The following is a 23,461-nucleotide window of genomic DNA, read 5'->3' as shown; positions in this document are numbered from 1 at the left end:
CTGGAATGCTGGGAAATGTAGTCTCTGTCGCGTCGCACAGTGCAACTCAGCTGCCGTCTCAGACGGCTAGTGTGCTCAGCGGCTGGAGCAGGTCCCTAAAGCCTCTGCAGATCCGAAGCCAGCCCTCCGCTGGGACAAACTCTAGGCAAAACACCAGATGAATATTGTGTCCTATGGGACTTCCCGGGGAGGGCCCTTCCCATTGACGTTAACAGTCCCCCTGCGAAGCCGCTGCGCGCTCCTACTGGCTGGTTGGGATGCCAATCGCCAAGGCTGGCTTTCCACTGGTTCCAGGAGGGCACTGCGAGGCTAGGGGGAAGGAGAAGGGATCAGGAGCGGGAGCTGAGGGGAGAGAGAGGCCGGTCCTGGTCTGGCCGCTGCGGCTGCTAGCCCGAGGTCTCCAAGCCGGGCTGCGGCTCCATCCTCGGCTCCTGGGCACCGTCTGCGAGGCTCCGCCGACCAGAGTGAGAAAGCCGCGGGCGGCGACCGCCGCATCATGTCAGCCAAGGACGAGCGGGCCAGGGAGATCCTGAGGGGCTTCAAACTGTATCCGCCCGGGAGCGGGGCGGGGCCGGGAAGACTTGGGAGGCGGCCGCTCACTGAGGAGACTGGCCCGGGGGCGGGGGCCGCGCCAGGTGGGCCCCACAGAAGAAGGGCCGCGGGAGGGGAGAGGAAAGGAACAGCGTGCCGAGCACCCGGCGGGACCCGGCGCGAGAGGCGCCCCCAGGGGCGTTCTGAGGGAGGAAGGGGAAGTTGACGGGAGCGCCGGGGGGTGGCGGGTGGAGACGGAGGAGCCTGGGAGACGGGGTTGCGAGAGGCCGGGCGTCGGAAACGCTGTCGGAGAGGCCGACTGGGTTCCGATCCCCGGCCGAGACCCAGAGGCCAGGAGGGGGCTGCGGCCCGCGGAGAAGGGCTGAGGGGGCGCGGTGGGCTGATCTCGAAGCCTAGAAGCCTCTTTGGCTATAAGCCTACCCGGGGAGCAGGGAACAGTGACTTGGAGTGGGCGACCTTGTGTGGGACAAATACCAGTGCTTTTAAAACTCTCTCAGGTCCCCCACCGCACCGCATCGCACCCCACCCCCGTCTGGTTTCCACAACTTCTCTTCCAAACTTGTGGCTTCTTCCAGGGCTGGATTAGTTGGGGGAGGTGGGGAAAGAGAAGTCCAAGATCGACCTCGTCTTAACACTCTTGGCCTTCTGAGGCATTGGTCACTGCTTCCCCCTCAGCGCCTCAGTTTTCTTTCCAGCAAGATGAGGACCATAGGCTTAGGTGTGGGGTGCCTCGCGCTGGGACTCCCAGCCGAGGTATGTTTGCTCGCTCCTGTCGGTGCGGTTATGCCTAGCTGTGGTGGAGCTGTCCAGCAATGGTGTGATGTCGCTGGGGCCACGGTAGGATAGATAGAGTGGGGTAGAGAAATCATTGCCTCGGGCCTGTTGTGGTGCCCCTTTTGCATCCTCTCTGTAAGGAAGCTTTCTGTTTTCGTGGAGTGTGTTAGTCTGTCACCATATGATGCAGATGAAAAAATGCAAACTTGGATCTTCAAATTTTCCATTCTCCTGCCGACTTTATCTCTTCATGCATCCTGTCTGCAATCTATAGTACGGAACGTTCTTAAATTGCTCCCTCAGTGAGAAGGTAGTCACCACTTTAGGGCTCCTCCCTTGGAGGTTAGTAAAGCACTGTTTTCTTGGTATTCTGTTGCGTTTTCACAATGTCCATGTCATGCTTGCAAATTTAATTGCTTTGCTATAATCAGAAACCAAGTTGGTAATACATTTTAGACCACAGTGCAAAAAGGAGGTTTTGGATGTACAAGTGAGATTTTTCGAATGGAAATTGATCTGTGCTTTTTAAAAAAACTAAAGGCTGTATCACCTTTGCATACTACCATCCGTGATAAACTTTCAGTACTTTTATGTGGTGGTTTAGTAGCAGCCTCTTTTATAGCTCCATGTGCCTTTCTGTGTTTCTCTTCATAATGGATCATATAGGTGTATAGGGATGACTGAAGTGCTGGAAAAGCTATGACATGGATTTTATTTTTCCCTCAAATAATTTATATTATTAACATGTAACAATGTAATAATATTGTTACTTAACGTGCTGTGTAGACAGTAAACCGCAAACTGGAGAATTGAGAGATTTCAGAAGCAACGTTTTCATCTGATTGGAAATACCGTATTGCTGAAAAGAAGAAAGGCCTTTTTAATGGCTTTTGAACAAAGCAGTAAAGTTTGAGCTTCTCACCTTCAGTCTTAGCTCTTGAACCTGTTGAGAAAGACGATAAGAGACAAATACGGAAAAGAGTTTCATAAAGCAGAATCTGTGTCAGCCCACTAGAAGGAAAAGCGAATCAACCGATTCAGCGGTTAGTCCATCCAGAAACAGGCTTTTGGGAAAAGCTTGACCTGAGCTGATTAAATCCTGAAGCACAAGGGAAGCAGCCACATCAAAAAGTTAGCATGAGAGCAGTGGCATGCTCATCCTCTGATAGCCTTTATTGGGCATTTGTGGAGTAAGAGAGAAAAGAAAAGCAGGAATGTTAAGATATGCTACTACCTTCAGGAAAAAGTAAAATTAATGTTTTAGTAAGAAACTGACTATTGTCCACCTTTTATTGGGTAAATAGATTTTCTGAACTTTCTTTCAGAGTATCTGTTTCTGTAAGACTAGTTTGTCACTGCAAAAAGAGCACCATTATGTTCTCCCACCAACAGTGTTGATAGCACTCAATTTCCACGTTGACTAGGTCAGTCTTTTTTATTTGCCAGTTTGGATAACAAATGATATATTGTTTTAATTGGTATTCTCCTGGATCCCTAGATCCATGAAAAGGTAATGTAGCATAGTGGTTAAGAGCTATACTGGACTATGTCGCTATACTGCCTGCATTGGAATTCCAGCCCTGCGCTCCTAGTTGTGTGTCCCTGAGCAACTGCTTTAACCTCACCTCAATTTTCTTATCTGTAAAATGGGGAAAATAATAGTACCTATCTCATGGGGCTGTAAGAGTAAATGAGTTGATATCTAAAGCATCTAGAAAAGCACCTGATCCACAGCAAGCATTATGCTTTAGCTAGTGTTATTCTTGTTATTATTAGAGAAGTTGCACATCTTCTCTATTTGGTCATTTCTTTTTCTTGTGTAAATTGTTTGTTAATTTTGTTTTTGCCCATTTTACTATTAAATTGTTCATTTTTCTTATTTGTAGATGTTCTTTACATATTGTAATATCAATCCTTTGCCTATTATGTATTTTGCAAATATTTTCTTTCAATGTATTGTCTCCTTTTTTGTTGAACAGAATTTTTAAATTGTCATTTCAAATTTATTTTATTTTATTTGTTTGAGACGGAGTCTTGGTCTGTTGCCCAAGTTGGAATGCAGTGGCTCAATCTTGGCTCACTTCAACCTCTGCCTCCCAGGTTCAAGCAATTCTCCTGCCTCAGCCTCCTGAGTAGCTGGGATTACAAGTGCATGCCACCATGCCCGGATAATTTTTGTATTTTTAATAGAGATGGGGTTTCACCACGTTGGCCAAGCTGTTCTCAAACACCTGACCTCGTGATCTGCCTGCCTCTGCCTCCCAAAGTGCTGGGACTACAGGCATGAGCCACCGTGCCTGGCCTCAAATTTATTAATATTTGCCATCTGGCTTTTGCATTTTGTATCTTGTTTAAAAAGATCTTCCTTATCCCAAGATTAACTAAATATCCTATCTTTTCTTCTCTTTTCAATGTTTAGCTCTTTAATCCACCTGGAACGTATTTACACATTTGGTATGTGGTAGACATCTAAGTACTTCTGCTGTTTGGATAGCCACTAGTTCCAGTACTATTTACTAAGTAGTTAGTTCATCTTTTCCTCACTGTTTTGAAGTGCCATCCTTGTCATATACTAAATTTTTATAAGACGTAGGTTTATTTTTGGATTATTTCTGTTTCATTGATCTATTTGTCTCTTCTTGTGCCTATACACATTTGATTGAATTATTATAGCTTTATAATATGATTTAGTATAGTTTACAATAGAATGGTCTGTGACTAACATAATGTGTGTGTTTAAGGTCCCTATAAATATCTGTGCCTCTTTTGTTCACATGGAAGCTTGCCCATATGCCCATAGTAGATAGAAACATGAGGACTTGGCTGGGCATGGTGACTCACACCTGTAATCCCAGCACTTTGGGAGGCCTAGGTGGGAGGATTGCTCAAGGCCAGGAGTTCAAGACCAACCTGGCCAACATAGCGAGACCCCCAACTCTAAAAAAAAAAAAAAAATTTAAAGATACTGCATGAAAGTGAATACTGTATGCATAAATTAGGCATGGTCTGAGTGAATTCAGTAGTAGCCTTTGTATTTGCCATCAGTTGTTTCAAAAACAAAATCTTACAAGATTTTATTCTCGTATCACCTTCACCCCATCTCACCCTACCTCTTTCAGAGTATCTGTTTTTGTGAGAAGAGTTTATCACTACAAAAAGAGCACCATTGTGCTCTCCCACCAACCGTGTTGATAGTACTCAGTTTTCCATGTTGACTAGGTCAGTCTTTTTTATTTTTGCCAGTTTGGACAACACATGATACTTTGTTTCAATTTGTATTTTCCTGGATCCCTAGATCCATAAAAGGTAATATAGCATAGTGGTTAAGAGCTGTACTGGACTGTGGCGCTGTACCACCTCTCAAGAAATGCAAGGCTCTCATACACATTAAGAACCTTGCATTTCTTTCTTGTTTGTTAAAAGCATAACATTTCCTAATTGTAAATTAATGTTATGAATGAAATGTTACTTGGGGAACAATATGATTCTCCTGCAAATATTTTGGATTTGATTATTTTAAGCAGCTGACATAGAGATTGATGTTTGTAAATCCCACATTTCCCATTTCGTTCCCTCAACAAAGGTCTGTTGGGTGACTGTTATGTATAAGGCACTCTACACTTGAAGGATACAGAAATGAATAACTTAACAGTCCCTTCTTTCCAGAAGCTTAACCAGCTTTATGTCTGTTTAGAAGGAATATCTTCAAAAGGAATGCATTTTTTAAAATTCTATTTAATTTTCCTGTTACAAACTCCAGCCACCCAGAGTGACCTTTGTAAATATTATTTAATATAGCCTTCTAATGTAGCTAATGTTTAATGTGTTTTTTATAAAAATGGAATTGTAGGCCGGGCACGGTGGCTCACGCCTGTAATCCCAGCACTTTGGGAGGCCGAGGCGGGCAGATCACGAGGTCAGGAGATCGAGACCATCCTGGCTATCATGATGAAACCCCATCTCTACTAAAAAAATACAAAAAATTAGCCGGGCGCGGTGGCGGGTGCCTGTAGTCCCAGCTACTTGGGAAGCTGAGGCAGGAAAATGGCGTGAACCCGGGAGGTGGAGCTTGCAGTGAGCCGAGATAGCGCCACTGCACTCCGGCCTGGGCAAAAGAGCGAGATTCTGTCTCAAGAAAAAAAAAAAAAAAAATGGAATTGTAAATATCACTTTGTAACTTACTTTGTTCACTTAATAATAGATTTACCATGTTTATGATTTCCAAAGATAGTTACTTTCAGTTGCTTTCACTGACAGATTTGTCACAGTACTCTTTTTTTTTTTTTTTTTGAGACAGAGTCTTGCTCTTGTCACCCCAGCTGGAGTGCAGTGACGTGATCTCAACTCACTGCAACCTCTACCTCCGGAGTTCAAGCGATTCTCCCACCTCAGCCTCCCAAGTAGCTGGGATTACAGGCACACGCCACCACGCCCAGCTAATTTTTGTATTTTTAGTAGAGACGGTGTTTCACCATGTTGGCCAGGCTGGTCTTGAACTCCTGACCTCAGGCCTCCCAAAGTGCTGGGATTACAGGCGTGAGCCACCGCACGCAGCATTTGTCACAGTACTCTTATACTAGCTTTCTAGTATAGTCTGTATCCACTGTTTTGCCTATTTGAATAGCTTTTTCATCAACATAAAAATATAACTTTATTAAATTAACAAGAAACTGACAGACTTCCATAAGAATAAATTATACTTTTATGATTTCGTTATCTTTAATCCATCTGGAATTTTCTTTTGTATAAGATACAGAGTAGTAATGTAGCTCTTTTTTAATATTGGCTTATTGTCTCCATTTATTTATTTAATTCATTTATACTTCAGATATTATAATATCCAGAATATAAATGGCTGCCTACAAATCAATAGGATAAGCATTTAACTCAAAGTGGACAAAGGATATGAACAAGCAGTTCCTAGAAGAAAAAGCAGATGACCAATGAATAAATGAGGACATGCTCAACCTTGTTAAAATAATAGACTATCTTCCAGGTGCAGTGGCTCACGCCTGTAATCCCAGCACTTTGAGAGGCCGAGGTGGGTGGATTGCTTGAGCCTAGAAGTTTGAGACCAGCCTGGGCAACATGGCAAGACCCCGCCTCTACAAAAAAAAAAAAAAAACACACAAAAATTAACCAGGTGTGGTGGCGCATGCTTGTGGTCCCAGCTACTGGGAGGCTGAGGTGAGGGGATCACCTGAGCCTGGGAGGTGGAGGTTGCAGTGAGCCATGACTGTGCCCCACTGCATTCCAACCAGGGTAACAGAGTGAGACCCTGTCAATAATAATAATAATAATGGACTATCTCTTCCCAATTAATTGACACAAATTTAAAAGATTGATTTTATATATATATATATATATATATATATATATATCCTGAAAGTGGCACTGTACGAAAATAAAATTAAAAATTAGACCAGACACAGTGGTTCATGCCTGTAATCCCAACACTTTGGGAGGCCAAGGTGGGCAGATCACTTGAGCCCAAGAGTTTGAGACCAGCCTGCCCAACATAGCGAAACTCCCTCTCTATTAAAAATACAAAAAATTAGCCAAACATGGTGGCACACGCCTGTAATCCCAGCTACTCAAGAGGCAAAGGCAGGACAATTGCTTGAACCCAGGAGGCAGAGGTTGCAGTGAGCTGAGATCACACCACTGCACTCCAGCCTGGGCTACAGAGTGACACTGTGTCTCAAAAAAAAAAAAAAAAACATAAAAATTTATTAAAAAAAAAAAAAAAAGATGCCAGGCACAGTGGCTCATGCCTGTAATCCCAGCACTTTGGGAGGCCAAGGTGGGCAGATTACTTGAGGTCAGGGATTCGAGGCCAGCCTGGCCAACATGGTGAAACCCCGTCTCTACTAAAAATACAAAAATTAGCTGGGCATGGTGTGGAGAGCTGTAATCCCAGCTATTATTAGGGTGTCTGAGGCAGAAGAATCACTTGAACCTGGGAGGCCAAGGTTGCAATGAGCCGAGATTGCACCACTGCACTCCAGCCTGGGTGACAGAGAGAGACTCAGTCTCAAAAAAAAAAAAAAAAAAAAAAGATAATATTCAGTTTTCACAATGTTGAGGGAAAGGGGCACTGTCATTTGGTTTGTGTGTGTGTGTGTGTGTGTGTGTAGTGTCTATAGAAAGTAATTGGTATCTATCAAATATTTACACATAACTGCAGTAGAGTATATAGCACAATGGTTGAGAGTATGGGCTCACTTCCAAGGTTTAGACTTACTGTCTCTGCTATTGTGACTCTCAACAGAACACTCAGACTCTGAGCCTCAGCATCTGTATCTCATATCATCAGAGGGTTGTTTTGAGAATTAAATGAAACTGCATAAAAGATGTTTGGTTCAGTGCCTGGCATATAGTAATATCTGCTGCCATTCATTTTATTAATAATTACTAATAATAATGACAGGTCAGGTATAGTGGCTCATGCCTGTAATCCCAGCTCTTTGGGAGGCCGAGGTAGGTGGATCACCTAAGTTTGGGCGTTCAAGACCAGCCTGGCCAACATGGTGAAATCCCGTCTCTACTAAAAATACAAAATTAGTCAGGCGTAGTGGTGTGCACCTGTAATCCCAGCTACTCGGGAGGCTGAGGCAGGAGAATCGCTTGAACCCAGGAGGTGGAGGTTGCAGTGAGCCGAGATCACACCAGTGCACTCCAGCCTGGGCAACAGAGTGAGACTCCATCTCAATAATAATAATAATAATAATGGCAGTAGTGTTAATATGATTGTAAAGCCACTTATTTCCCTGAGATATAACTAATGCCTTCATTCTAGTTATATTTTCTTACTGAAAAACTATGGTATTTCCATTTTGCCTCTGAATAAATGATTCAATACGCATTGATATGTACCTCATGTTTATCTTGTCTAGAAAATGAATCTCATTCTAATTTATGGCAGGTTAGCAAAAAGAGTTTGGGCTCAGAAGGTTTCTGAAAGCATCTTTCAGTTGTGTTCTTACATTTCTTCTCCCATAGTTTGGTCCTGGAATCCCTGTATCTTCTTTCTCATAGTACCTTAATCCTTGACTTTGCTTCCAATCAAAAAACAGTTGGCTTTACATCTTCTATTTACTCACTTAGAATAAAGAATAAGAATAGTAGACATATTAAGAAAAGTCAACTGTAGAACTTCTCTTGAAAATCAGTATTCCCTGGTACAGTTGCCTTGGCCAAATGTTAAAAATGAATTTGAGGTTTATTACTTCCCATAATATACATTTTGTCTGTCAACCCAAAGTCTTGGAAAGCAACCAGACATACCACTCATAAAGCCCAATTTCATGTAGATTGTGATTGGTAGCTTGTTTCCTCACGCATGGACTCTTGAGAGTTTGTATTGTTATCCTGAATGGATTAAATGAATATAATGTCCTATTGATTATCTTAGGATTCTTTTTTTTTTTTTTTTTTCTGTGACAGGGTCTCACTGTCATCCAGGCTGGTGCTATCATAGCTCACTGCAGCCTTGACCTCCCAGGCTCAGGTGATCCTCTGCCTCACCCTCCTGAGTATCTGGGTGCACAGGTGTGCACCACTATACCCAGCTGATTTTCGTTGTATTTTTTCTTTGTAGAGAAAGGGTTTCACTATGTTGCCCAGGCTGGTCTTGAACTTCTGGGCTCAAGTGATTTGCCCACCTTGGCTTCCCAAAGTGCTAGGATTACAGACGTGAGCCATCACACCCGGCCTTACTTAGGATTCTTAAACAGGCATTCCTGCTTTTGCTTTTTGGAAAGAATTTAGAGTATAATTAGATATTTATAGGCTTCTACTGACCTTCTAATTTTCTTCCCAGGGTTGTGTATATGGTTTATAATGAAACATTACAGTAACTTCTGGAGAAATGGGACAGAACACGCTAAAACTCTCATGGAGAATTCCAGTTGTATCACCACTACATTTGATAAAGGACTAGCAATGGTTCTGAGGCTTGGAAGCTCTAGGTTCTTACTAGGGTTGACCTCAGTTTTGCCTCCCAGTCCTCACTTGTCAGCATTCTGCATCCACAAATCCTCATGTTATGAGAGGATTTGACTTATAGACCTATCCCTCCCTATTCCTGAGCTAAAGCCTAGCATCATAGGAAGGAATTTTAAAGGCCATCTTCTCCAGCAGCCTGACTATTCTAATAATTGCTTGAATGCGTAAAACTCAAATTGTCAAAGTTTTGAGAGCAGCATTCTTTTTTGCTCTTGACCTGCTTATAATTTTGGAGCTGGGAAGAAAAGCAAATATATTTTCTTACAGTCCAATATCCACAAAGATTTCAGTTTATTGGACTAAAGCACACTGTTTATGGCAAAGAAGGCGATGGTCTCACCGTAGGACACATGAAAGCTTGTTTAGTCTACAGCAAAGGGAGGCAGGGGAAAGTGGAGCTGGTGTAAAGGTGGGCCACTTGAAACATGGCATACATTCAGTAATGGGGGGAACTGAAGGGAGTTTAACCTAAACATGAAAAGAGTTGGACAAGAGATATGAGTGTTCTCTTCTAAAGTTAAAAAAAAAAAAAAACTGTTCTAAAGAGGAAGAATTAAATGTTGCTGTGTAGCTCTCAGAGGAAGTATAAGATTTGCGGGGTAGAAATTACAGGTGACAGAGTTTAGGCCAGTTTCTAACAATTAGTAGAATTACCTGAAAAAAGACATTTTCCAGAAAGTGTTTTAAGCAGCAGATAGATGCCTATCTGTCAAGAGTGTTGCAGAGGGAAATTTTGTATGTATCAAATGTGTATTACAGTAGATGATCTACAGAAATACTCAAATCCTTTTCCAGCACTACAATTCTTTGATTTGATGACAACCTTTCTTACTTAACAAGTACTTTTTTCGGCAAATGTTTATATTGAGATATGTTCTACACCTAAAATAGACAAAGTTTTTTTGTGACCCGATTGTTTCCTTTTTGTTTTTGACACAACTCTGAGACACTCAGTATTGAAGTGTCTGGTTTAGTGCATTGTGGATACAATGATTCAGAGTCAAGGAGAGCAATTATTGCCTCTGAATTTAGATAACATTTAGAGAATGAAACATAAATAGCTGTAATATAAATTAACACTGTAAATATAGCCACAAGAAGAAAGAGCATGGCCTAGTAATATCTCATAATTCTATACTGCTTTTTGGTTTTTAAAGAACTTTGATATATTACTGCATTATCACAACAACCCTATTCATTGTTAGCCTCACTCTATAGATTAAGGAATTGAGGATCAACAAGGCAGTCACTTAGATGAAGGCAGAACCTTAATTTAAGACTTGTTTTGTCTTTTTGAAAGTCCATGTTTTCTACGGTATACCATGATGCTGCTCTGGAGAATTTATTCTTTTGTTGTTGTATTATTAATTTTGAGTTTTAAATTTTTCTCAGCTTGGCTGAGCAAGGTGGCTCACGCCTGTAATCCCAGCACTTTGGGAGGACTAGGTGGGCAGATCACTTGAGGTCATGAGTTCGAGACCAGCCTGGCCAACATGGCAAACCCCACAGAAGCTATTTGGGAGGCTGAGGCACAAGAATCGCTTGAACCCAGGAGGCAGAGGTTGCTCAAAAAAAAAAAAAAATTTCTCAGCTCACTGCAGCCTTAACCTCCCAGGCTCAAGTGATCCTCCCACCTCAGCCTCTCAGGTAACTGGGACTACAGGTGCACACTATTATGCTTGGCTAATTTTTATGGGTTTTTTTTTTTTTTTTTTTGAAATGAAGTCTTGCTCTTGTCACCCAGGCTGGAGTGCAATGGCACGATCTCAACTCACTGCAACCTCTGCCTCCCAGGTTCAAGCAGTTCTCCTGCCTCAGCCTCCCGAGCAGCTGGGATTACAGGCGCCTGCCACCACACCCAGCTAATTTTTGTATTTTTAGTAGAGACAGAGTTTCACTACATTGGCCAGACTGGTCTCGAACTCCTGACCTTAGGCGATCCATTCACCTCAGCTTCCCAAAGTGCTGGGATTACAGGTGTGAGCCACCACACCTGGCCAATTTTTGTTATTTTTTTAGAGACCAGATTTTGCCATGTTGCCCAGGCTGGTCTTGAACTCGGGCTCAAGTGATCTGACTGCCTTGGCCTCCCAAAGTGCTGGAATTAACAGACATGAGCCTCCATGCCCAGCCCTTTTCTCAGTGTTTAAGTCACAGCTGGATTTATTTTTCACTTGAAAATTATCCTCTTCTAATGTGGTCATATCTCCTATATTCTTTTTTTTCCCTCAATTCACCAGATACAGGGGCCAGGGTTTAGCCCAGGATAATGAATTTTTTAACAATTAGACTTACCAGAGGAAAAAAAGACATTTTCCAGAAAATACTTAAGCAGCAGGTGGATATATTCTTGTTTTCATATTTTTTTCATCTTAAGCACAGTCCTCTTAAACATCGTCCTCTGTGGTCAAGAGATGGCTACTCATAGGGGTCTGATTAGCAACTTCAGCGATGATCAAACATAGGAGGTTGTTACTCAAGTCTGATAAGCACAAGATTGTGTCCATATAGTTTTGTCCAATAAAGTAACACAAAAATTATCCCACAACGAAGTTGTTTTCAGATGAGCAATTCAGATAATCTCGTTAATAGGAAAAAAAAAGTGAAAAAGTCTTGGATACTAGCATGGATAAACAAACATGTCCTGGCTTTGTTCAGAACACAAAAGGCTATCTTGTGACCAGCTTATTTCAGTTTCATTTTGAAATCTTTTCCTTAAACATCTATGAAAAATATCAGGTGAAAGTATATTGTGGGTAGCTTATAGAACCAACTCGAGGGTTCCTGTTACAGAGTGTTATTATGAATTTAGAGTTTGTTTCAAAGGCCCCTTAAGTATTTGTGGATTGAGATAAGAATCTAACAGACTATTTCCTTTTCTGTGATTCTCTGTTAAAAAATGTGGTCCCATCTGTGGTCCCAGCTATTCAGGAGGCTGAGGCAGGAGGATCACTTGAGCTTAGGAATTCGAGGCTACAGTGAGCTATGATCGTGCCTCTTCATTCCAGCCTGGGCAACAGAGCAAGACCACATCTCTAGAAACTATATGTGTGTGTGTGTGTCTATATGTATATATGTGTGTGTATGTATATATATACATATCTGTGTGTGTATGTGAGAGAGAGAGAGAGCAAATTGTAGGATAGTCATAATTATGCCATGTGTGGCACTGCTACCTAGGTGACTACTCTGAAAAGTATGGTTTTCACGAGGTCACTGCTAAAGATTAAGAAAAAGGGACTAAATCTGAGATTCAGCATTTTCATGAAATAGGAAGTGAGAAATGTAACTGTAAGCCTTAATTGCTTTTGAGCCATCTTCTGCCTAAGGACCAAAGACAAAGGAACCAGAAAAGCTGCGTTCTGGTCATAGTGCTGCCACTTACTGGCCGTTCATTCAGACATTTGTTAACAGAATCTGTACGTGGCATATCATCTGCTAAACCAAAGAGAAAGAAAATGATAAAGCAGGCCAGGCACGGTGGCTCACGCCTGTAATCCCAACATTTTGGGAGGCCAAGGCGGGTGGATCACATGAGGTCAGGAGTTCGAGACCAGCCTGACCAGTATGATGAAACCCCGTCACCACTAAAAATACAAAAATGAGCCGGGCGTGGTAGCATGTGCCTGTAATCCCCGCTACTCAGGAGGCTGAGACAGGAGAATCACTTAAACCCAGGAGGCAGAGGTTGCAGTGAGCTGAGATCATGCCATTGCACTCCAGCCTGCGCAACAAGAGTGAAACTCCCTCTCAAAGAAAATGATAAACCAGTTTCCATGACCAAATAACTTGTTTTATATAAGGGAGAGAGAAAGAGACCATAACAATCAGAATGCAGTGTGTTACGTGCCTAGTAGTATCAAGTACTATGGAAACTCAGAGAAAGGATGACTACTGCTAGGGGTGTTGTGGAAGACTTCAAGAATTATCACTTGAGGTCGGGCGCGGTGGCTCATGCCCGTAATCCCAGAACTTTGGGAGGCTGAGGCGGGTGGATCACTTGAAGTCAGGAGTTGGAGACCAGCCTGGCCCATGGTTTCAGCATAGTGAAACCCTGTCTCTACTAAAAATACAAAAATGAGCTGGGCGTGGTGGTGCATGCTTGTAATCCCAGCTACTCGAGAGGCTGAGGCAGGAGAATTGCTTGAACCCGGGTGGAGGTTGCAGTGAGCCGAGATCACGCGACCGCACTCCAGCATGTACGACAGAGGGAGACTCCATCTCAACAACAACAACAACAAAAGGACTATCACTTGAATAGGATCTTAAAAGATGAGATGTTACCTAGTTTAATCTTTATGATAGTAGGGAGTAACAGAGAGGAAGGAAAGTGGTTCAAGAGTGAGTTAGAGTCAGGAATGAGGAAGGATGAGGACCAAACAAATTCTTGGAATTCGTTGAAATTTTATTCATAATGATATTTAAGAATCAGCTGAGAGTCCCATGATACCTTATGGGTCATTGTGATCTTTTTAAGAATAATAGATAGTGGCAGATACAGTGGTTCATACCTGTAATCCCAACACTTTGGGAGGCTAAGGTGTATGGATCCCTTGAGCTCAGGAGTTTGAGACCAGCCTGGGAACATGGTGAAACCCTGTCTCTACCAAAAATACAAAAATTAGCCAGGCATGATAGTGTGTGCCTGTAAGTCCCAGCTACTCGGGAGGCTGAAGTAGGAGTATAACTTGAGCCCAGGAGGCAGAGGTTGCAGTAAGCCAAGATTGTGCCACTGGCTACTGCACTGTACCCTGGGCCACAGAGCAAGACCTTGTCTAGAAAAAAAAAGAATAGTTAAAGAAACAAAGTATAATCTTTCAAGATTAGAAAATGAATACGTGGCCGGGCGCGGTGGCTCACGCTTGTAATCCCAGCACTTTGGGAGGCCAAGGCGGGCGGATCACGAGGTCAGGAGATCGAGACCATCCTGACTAACATGGTGAAACCCCATCTCTACTAAAAAAAAAAATACAAAAAATTAGCCGGGCGTGGTGGCGGGCGCCTGTAGTCCCAGCTACTCGGAGAGGCTGAGGCAGGAGAATGGCGTGAACCCGGGAGGCGGAGCTTGCAGTGAGCCGAGATTGCGCCACTGCACTCCAGCCTGGGTGACAGAGTGAGACTCTATCTCAAAAAAAAAAAAAAAAAAAAAAAGAAAATGAATACATGAGGAATATAAAGTCAGAAATAATAGATTACTCTTTCAAGAAATCTGGTGACCTAAGAAAGCAGATATTAGGCCGGGCGCGGTGGCTCACGCCTGTAATCCCAGCACTCTGGGAGGCCGAGGCGGGCGGATCACGAGGTCAGGAGATCGAGACCATCCTGGCTAACACAGTGAAACCCCGTCTCTACTAAAAATACAAAAAAATTAGCCGGGCGACGTGGCGAGCGCCTGTAGTCCCAGCTACTCCGGAGGCTGAGGCAGGAGAATGGCGGGAACCCCCGGGGGGCGGAGCCTGCAGTGAGCCGAGACCGCGCCACTGCACTCCAGCCTGGGAGACAGCGAGACTCTGTCTCAAAAAAAAAAAAAAAAAAAAAAAGAAAGCAGATATTAGGGGAGCAGCTTGAGTGGGTTGATAGAATTCATTAAATAATGGAAATCACTTATTTAAGCTGACTTTGTACAAGTCACTTAATACCTGTAAAACAAGGATAAAGTGGTTGGGCACGGTGGCTCACGCCGTAATCCCAGCACTTTGGGAGGCCGAGGCAGGCGGATCACGAGGTCAGGAGATTGAGACCATCCTGGCTACCTCGGTGAAACCCTGTCTCTACTAAAAACACAAAAAATTAGCCGGGCGTGGTGGCGGGCGCCTGTAGTTCCAGCTACTCAGGAGGCTGAGGCAGGAGAAGGGCGTGAACCTGGGAGGCAGAGCTTGCAGTGAGCCGAGTGAGATCTCACCACTGCACTCCAGCCTGGGCAACAGAGTGAGACTCCGTCTCAAAAAAAAAAAAAAAAAAAAAAAAAAACAAACAAACAAAAAAAAACCAAGGATAATGCATGCTATTTGATGGAGATGTTATGAAATTTGAATGAAATAATACATGCCAACTCAATTTAAAAACCATACCTCTTCAAATGCACTATGCTTGCTATTACATTATTACAATCATTATTTACCTTTGCTTTAAAGTTTGGCATTGCTTTCTATTTTGCAAATTTATAGATTTCATGTTTCAGGATATCAGAAAAGTCAGAGCCTTAGTGATTGTTTTTTACTTCAGCTTAGATACCGGTGAGCCTTTTTCCACAATTCTGGAAATTAATTGTGGCTCTTGGAGTGACAACAGAAGAAACCCCCAGATGGCACTGAAAAACCAGAATCATCTTTGACTTTGCCTTTTTTTTTTTTTTTTTTTTTGAGATGGAGTCTCGCTCTGTCGCCCAGGCTGGAGTGCAGTGGCGTGATCTCAGCTCCCTGCAACCTCCGCCTCCCGGATTCCAGTAATCTCCTGCCTCAGCCTCCCGAGTAGCTGGGATTACAGGCATGCACTACCATGCCCAGCTGATTTTTGTATTTTTAGTAGAGACAGGGTTTCAGTTGGCCAGACGGGTCTCAAACTCCTCCTGACCTCAGATGATCCGCCCTTCTCGGCCTTCCAAAGGGCTGGGATAATAGGCATGAGCCACCATGCCCCGCCACCTTTTTTTTTTTAAGGGTTATAATTTGAAGGAGTTGAGTTTCTTCCCAATACTATAGAGTTTTTTAAAAACTGGGTGAAATTCAGGAATCTCTGAATGTAGATTTTGACAGGATTCAAGGCAATATCCCTGTGCTTCCAAATAACCTGAAAGAAACAGTGGCCCTTTTGGGAACATGCCCTTGGGAAAAGGCCTTATATTATCGCTTCCTCAATCAGGAGGTGCTGGGAAGCAAATAAAAGTGCAAAGGGAGCCTCTAAGAATCTCTTTGGGTATGTCTCTTCTAGCTTGTTTCTGACCAGTTCCAGGCACATAACTGTACATGTCAGTAGGATAATGGGCTGACTAGAAAAAAGAAAGGTTTGTTTTATTGTTTGACTTTGCTAGGGAGAAGACTGTGTTACATTTCAAATACTGATCTTTTTCTCATTACTAAATTACTTGCCTCCACTGTTTCCCAGGCCAGTTTGAATTTTGATTGTCTACTTTCCAAGCATAGTAACTTTGCCAGCGCAAGAGTATTATTTCACAGGGATATCACCACTGATTACAATGCTGCATATTATGTTTCAAGGATACTGAAACCTGGGTTCTCAGAGATCCATTTATATTTTCTCATCTTATCCCCCATAAATGGGAAAATCACTGGGAAATTATTGGGTGGAGAAATGCATTTAAATGACCGTGAATTAGAATTGGTCCTTAAGAAGGTACTAAAGGCAGAATGCTCTGTATAACCAACACTAAGGCAGAAGCATAAGAGGGCTCTGACATAAGTGGTATTTAAGAATTAATGAAGAAAGTGGGAGTAAGAGAAGGAAATGAGTTCAGAAAAGAAACAAGGAGCAGAGAGTTTGAGAGGGGAGAGATCATAAAGGCAGTGTGTGAAAAGATAGAGAACAGGAAGAAAAAAGCCACAACCAAAAACTATGAAAACAGAGTAAAGAAAGATAGCCCTGTAATGAAAATGCTCAGGATACCACCAAATAGAAACTCCCTTTGTTTACTGCTAGTCATTGCAGCTGCTTCCACCCCAAAGTAATGAGAAGGGAGAGGTTTTTCTATATGCCTGTGACCTTGGTTTTGAAGCTTTGCCTCATGGTGCTCTGGTCTGCCATAGTAGACATTAGCATATATCATTATATGCTTAGCCAGCCATTTTGCCTGAAAAATATACTTACCTTGAAATTACTCAGAGCCACATGCCCATATATAATTTATGAGTACTCTGTCAAGTCATGAATTCAAACTTAATGCAGAATGGGCTTTTAAATTCTAATACATTGTTACTTGCAATTCAGCTGACTGCCTTAGCTGTTCTCCTTAGGGAGAGCGGAGGTTTTTTGGTTGGTTGGTGGGTTGGTTTTTGCTTTTTTTTTCTTTCTGAGTTCCAGGTTTAAGTTGCCCCCCTCCCACATTTTTGTTTTGTTTTGTTTTTGTTTTTTTATAGATAGGATCTTGCTTTGCTACCCAGGCTGCAGTGCAGTGGTAAGATCATGGCTGATTGTAGCCTTGAAATCCTGGGCTCAAGCAGTCTTCCTGCCTCAGCTTTCTGAGTAGCTGGGACTACAGGCACGCACCACTGTATGGCTAATTTGTCTTTTCTTTTTTTTTTTTTTTTTTCCTTCGGTAGAGATGGAATCTCACTATGTTGCCCAGGCTGGTCTTGGATTCCTGGGCTCAAGCAGTCTTCCTGCTTTGGCCTCCCAAAGTGTTGGTATTATAGGCATGTGCCACTGCACCCAGCCTAAATTGCCCTTTCTACAGTCTACTGGACCCTAAAAGCATCTCTTGTGGTTTCTCAGCCTGAAGAGAATTCTAATGAACTCGCCCTCTATTGCTTAGTGTGATTCAACACATATTTGAGTGTCAGTTACATGCTGAGCACTGAGAAGAGAAAGATAAATAATATAGTGTCAGTAGAATTTGACTTGCAAACTAATATATTCATGGTACTCTCTGATAAGTACTATGACACAGGTATAAACAAGTGGCCAGGATAGGAGGTGATGCTGTAACAAACAACACTCTGGAGAATGGAATGTATGGCAGAGACTGGACTCAGTGTCTTCCTCCAGTAAGCCTTGATTTGCCATCTTGACTTCTTCACCTGAGGCATATAGCAATTTGTTATACACGCTGGCCTCCTGGTTGCCTGTTGATTTCCTGTTCTTTATCAAACTATCCTTTTTATTGACAGCCTTTCTTATCTTACCATTCTCTGTTGTCCTTTTAACCTATTAATAGCTCGTTAGAAAAAAATTAATATTCCCCAGACCTATTTACAAAGCCTAAACTTTCTGTGTTCCTCAGAAATGTGTATGAGGATGGAAGGAGTTTTTGTTGTTTTTGGAGACAGGGTCTCACTCTGTTGCCCAGGCTGTAGTGCAGTGGCACAATCTTGCGCTCAGCCTCCCAAGTAGCTGGGATTAAAGGCACACACCACCACATGTAGCTAAGTTTTTGTTGTTGTTGAGACACAGTCTCACTATATTGCCCAGGCTGGTATCAAACTCCTGGGTTCAAGTGATCCTTCTACCTTGGCCTCCCAAAGTGCTGGGATTACAAGCTTGAGCCACTACATCTGGCAAGATTTTTTATTGAACACTCACACAGGACTAGACTAAGACCTTGTCAAGAGCAAAAGTCTTATCTTGTTCTTCCTGTTACCTAGAACAATGCTTCTTAAACTATGGCTGGCAAAGAATCGGGTTTTTACTTCTAATCCTTCATAGACATATTTTTGTAAAATACAGTGAGATTAATTATTAGAAAAATAATATAAAGCCAGGCCTGGTGGCTCAAGCTTGTAATCCCAGCACTTTGGGAGGCCGAACTGGGAGGATCACTTGAGCCCAGGAATTCAAGACCAGCCTGAGCAACATAGACTCTGTCTCAACAACAACAACAAAAAAAATTAAAAATTATCCAGGCATGGTGGCACATGCCTGTAGTCCCAGCTACTCAGGAGGCTGAAGCAGGAAGATCACTTGAACCCAGAAGTTTGAGGTTACAATGAGCTGTAATCATACCACTACACCCCAGCCTGGGCAACAGAGTGAGACCCTGTCTCTAAAAAAAAAAAAAAAAAAGTTTTTAAAGAAAAATGACATAAAAGTTTTTAAAAATTATTATTGAAATCAACAAATTATTCTGCTTTATTGTTATTAAAAATTTTAAAAGAAAACATGTCGCAGGGTGGTAGCAAATGGATTCACAGACCAGGACCAGTCTGTGGGCCACATACTGAGTGGTACAGCTGTGGAATCCCCAATATTTGCACCTGATACACAATACCTCAATACATGTTTGTGCAGTAAATACGTGAATGAGACGATTGCAATGATTATAGTAGTAAGCAAGGAAAAAAGGAGAATAGAGGCTCTCTTTGGAGAATTGGAGGGAAATGATTAAGTGAGAAACTCAAAATTACTGCAATAATGCTACCCTCCATGTAAAACAAACTTTTTGTCATCATTCACTCTGAATACTGTTCCTTTGGCTCTCTAGCAAGACAGATAAATACTAATAAATCCTCTGTCTGAATTTCTGCAAAATATAGTTTTGATCTTGCTGAATATGTAGAACTTGCTCTAAATGACTGTACAAAGATGTCAACCTATTTATTTAAAGTTGCTCTCATGAGCAGATCTATAGTCAGCTAGGATTGATTTCAAATATTAAAAACTGCTCTTAGAACCAGTGCATTTTTCCATGTTGCAATATGGAGCATACCACCAAATGCTTTCTCTGCCTGCGATTTTCTTTTTTTTAGTAGAGATGGGGTCTCACTATGTTGCCCAGTCTGGTCTTGAACTCCTGGGCTCAGGTGATCCTCCCAGCTTGGCGTCCCAAAGTGCTGGGATTACAGTGTGAGCCACTGCACCTAAGATCTCTGAGATTTTCTTGTTTCCTCTGTGTCCTCTCAAAAGATTAGCTGAATAGGGTAAGAAATATTTTTATGAAAAACTTTGAAACAAAGAAGCCTTCTATGTCCATTAAGATAATTTTGGGTTGCTTACAACACTACAAGTCTTCAGTTCTTAAAACCAAATTGTTAGGCCAGGCACGGTGGCTCACACCTGTAATGCCAGCACTTTGAGAGGCCAAGGCAGGTGGATCACTTCAGGTCAGGAGTTCGAGACCAGCCTGGCCAACAGGGTGAAACCTTGTCCTTACTAAAAATACAAAAATTAGCTGGGCATAGTGGTGCCCACCTGTAATCCCAGCTACTCGGGAGGCTGAGGCAGGAGAATCACTTGAGGTCAGGATTTCGAGACCAGCCTGGCCAGCAGGGTGAAACTTTGTCCTTACTAAAAATACAAAAATTAGCTGGGCATAGTGGTGCCCACCTGTAATCCCAGCTACTCGGGAGGCTGAGGCAGGAGAATCACTTGAACCCAGGAGGCAGAGGTTGCAGTGAGCTGAGATCGCACTACCACACTCCAGCCTGGTCGACAGAGCAAGACTGTGTCTTAAAAAAAAAAAAAAAAAAAAAAGTGTTAGTCCTTGAATCCGCTTCAGATTTTTAAAAAAATGGTTTCATTCAAGGGATAGAAAAGAGGAGGTCTACTTTTTAATAGCCACACACATAGCTATACTCAATGGAGATCATTATTTTGAAATACTTAAGTTCACAATATTTAAGTGCAACTTACAACAGGGAAGTTTTGTTATCATAAATGGAATTTTGTTTTCAATGTGGATCGGTACAAATTCAGTAACTCGATATGTCATCTTCCTTCTCTGCTAAGCATATCCCCAAGAGAACATTGTTAGGAAGGGCAAAAGGGCCATTTCCATGGTATATTTGAGGGATTCTGCTTGCCTTTCTCACCCTCTCATCAGTTCCCTCAGCTCTTCTAGCCCTGGAGGAATGTCGTTACAAAGATACCCAGGACCCTGCAGTTCCCTGGAGCCTTTCTGTTCCCAAGGGTATGTAGTGTGAACAGACCTCTGTCTGAATGTTAGCTCTGTTATTTACCAGCTGTAAGTTCCTGAGAAAGATATTTGACTGCTGGGAGCACCACTATTTTATGTGGGTATGAGTATTAAATAAGATTGAAAAATAAAAAAGAGGGGGTGTTAGCACAGCACGTGACATATATGTTGAAAGTAGGTACTCAAATATTAGCTCTTTTACCCTGCCTCTTCTTTCTTTGAGGACTACCTTTAAACTATGAATATAGCTAGATGCCAGATAAGGCTAGAAATATTGTTCACCTTTTCCCTGGCCTCATGCTGTCTGCAATTAAGTTAAACAAGACTGTTAGAAAGCTAGCCCTGAGAAATGCAAAATAGTTAAGACTTTATCTGTCTGCATTGATAATGAACCATAGGTTAAGAATTATTGATTTATAGGCCGGGCCTGGTGGCTCACGCCTGTAATCCCAGCACTTTGGGAGGCTGAGGCTGGCAGATCACAAGGTCAGGAGATCGAGACCATCCTGGCTAACATGGTGAAACCCCATCTCTACTAAAAATACAAAAAAATTAGCTGGGTGTGGTGGCAGGTGCCTGTAGTCCCAGCTACTCGGGAGGCTGAGGCAGGAGAATGGCATGAACCTGGGAGGCGGAGCTTGCAGTGAGCCGAGATCGTGCCACTGCAGTCCAACCTGGGCAACAGAGCGAGACTCCATCTCAAAAAAAAAAAAAAAAAAGAATTATTGATTTATAGCCATTGTTGGGCTAATACAATCAGCGGGATTTCCATTTAGCCTTTGGAGATTTTATAGAAATGGTCTCAGAAGAGAGACCACAACCTTAGTCTTAGACTCATTTCTGTTGTCTCCATTCTAATGTATTCATGGACCAAGTTATCAGGCAACACTCTAGCACTTGAATATGGAAGAGATCATCCACTCAACTGGTATTAGATCTGTTACCTGGACATTGTTACGGCTTTATCACCTTTATATAGATTGATGTGGTTCAGTAATTTCTGGAAAGCTTGTCTGAGCTAGAAAATAGTGTCACTAGCCTTGCAGCATGTCCTTTTTGTAAATATGCCTTTTACCCACTAAGGTTATATAAAAAAGATTAAAAATCAAGGGCCCCAAAAGTATATGGGTTTTGACCTGTGGAATACACTAGCAGCATAATCTGATCTGGCATCTTGTATCCTGTAGCATTTGGAAATGCCTTTCTAATCTCTTGTGCTAGAGGAACTACTTGTCTTGTACCATGAGTTTAGGGATCATGACTTATTCATCGTATATCCCTCAGTCTCTCCCTGGTACAAACTGGGTATGCAGGATAGTTGGGGGTGTCGTATAAAGTTAAAAATCATGGATGTTAGAATCAGGCAGTCAAAAACCAACTTGACCACTTACTGGCTTTGTGACCTTTCAGCAATGAAATGAAGCAAAAACTTACCATCCTCAAACCTGTACAGATTCCTCATCCATGTAAGAGCTATAATAATAATGCCTATTTCATAGGGTTATGTGGATTAATTTATACATGAATAATATCTAAATTATTAGCATACTATCTAGTACTCAGTACATCTTAGCTATCATCGTTATACAGTAAATAGATACTGAATGTGAAGACTGTATACATTTCTGCCAAAGTTTCATATACCTAAGCGATGTGTAACACAAATCATGTGACAACAGAATTATTTCCGTATCTTGGTAAAGTCTTCCCCTTACTCTCTTCTATTGATTTAAACAGAAATTTACTTGGATGTGACCCATTTGATAAGGACCAGCTGATAAAGTATACCAGCTGATTCAAATAATTGCTCTAGCTAATTTACATGAAGGTTTTCCTATTTTATTGTTTTTAGAAATTATTTTGGAGGTATAAAAGTCTGGTAGTGACTTATGAATATCTTTACATTAAATGTTTACCTTATTGTTCTAAAAAATACTAAACGTTTCTCATTTCTATGGGAAGGCCTTCAGGAGAAAAACACTTTTTTCCCTGTTTTGAGGGCATTATCTCTAGCCTGCCTGGAAGTTTAGAAATTCTCAGAAGGATATTGCCAAGAAGCCGCAAAGGGATGCCATGTTTGAGCTTATTGCCATTCTTACTGCTTACAAAGAGAAGCATTTGGGCAGTAGTTCACTGTTTGTTGTTAGTTCCTAAAGCACTGCCATGGGAGACTTATACTCCTGGGGTCTCTTCATGTCCCCAGGAGGGAGTTGATGGAAGATGGTTATTAATCTACACCAACTTCAGTTTATTAGCTTTTCTGCTTCCCAAACATGTTTTTGGCAGAGAAATAGATTCCACAGATCCCTTTATAGTGCTTCTCTATCCCTTTCCAACACTGTAGCCAAGGGTTTATTTTTTCATAACAATTTTTTAGACATTTGATCTTTTTCTCTCACTGCCTACTCCTCTTCTCCCCCATGCTTGCTTGCTTTCCTTTGTACACACAAATAATAAGCTCCAATGGCCGTTTTCCCCCTGAAAAATGTGTTATTCCAAACCTTTCCAATCTCTAAAATCTTATTTCCTAGAAATATCTTTTTC

General features: G+C 42.1%; 1 protein-coding gene across 2 annotated transcripts in view; it reads left to right on the top strand.

Annotated features, from left to right (window-relative positions):
* Positions 1-285: 285 nt before the first annotated feature.
* Positions 286-23,461, top strand: part of PDE6D (phosphodiesterase 6D) — a 44,572-nt gene continuing 21,396 nt past the window's right edge. The window contains exon 1 of one of the 2 annotated variants that reach the window (XM_030803022.1): positions 286-546. In XM_030803022.1, the coding sequence (XP_030658882.1) occupies positions 497-546 (50 nt within the window). In that variant the 5' untranslated portion in view covers positions 286-496. The remainder of the gene's footprint in view (positions 547-23,461) is intronic. The other variant, XM_030803020.1, reaches the window with a different exon arrangement.

This window comes from Nomascus leucogenys, chromosome 22a, assembly GCF_006542625.1.
Source record: "Nomascus leucogenys isolate Asia chromosome 22a, Asia_NLE_v1, whole genome shotgun sequence".
NCBI lineage: Eukaryota > Metazoa > Chordata > Mammalia > Primates > Hylobatidae > Nomascus > Nomascus leucogenys.
Note: the sequence above shows the minus strand (reverse complement) of the source record. Positions and strands in the feature narration are given on the sequence as shown.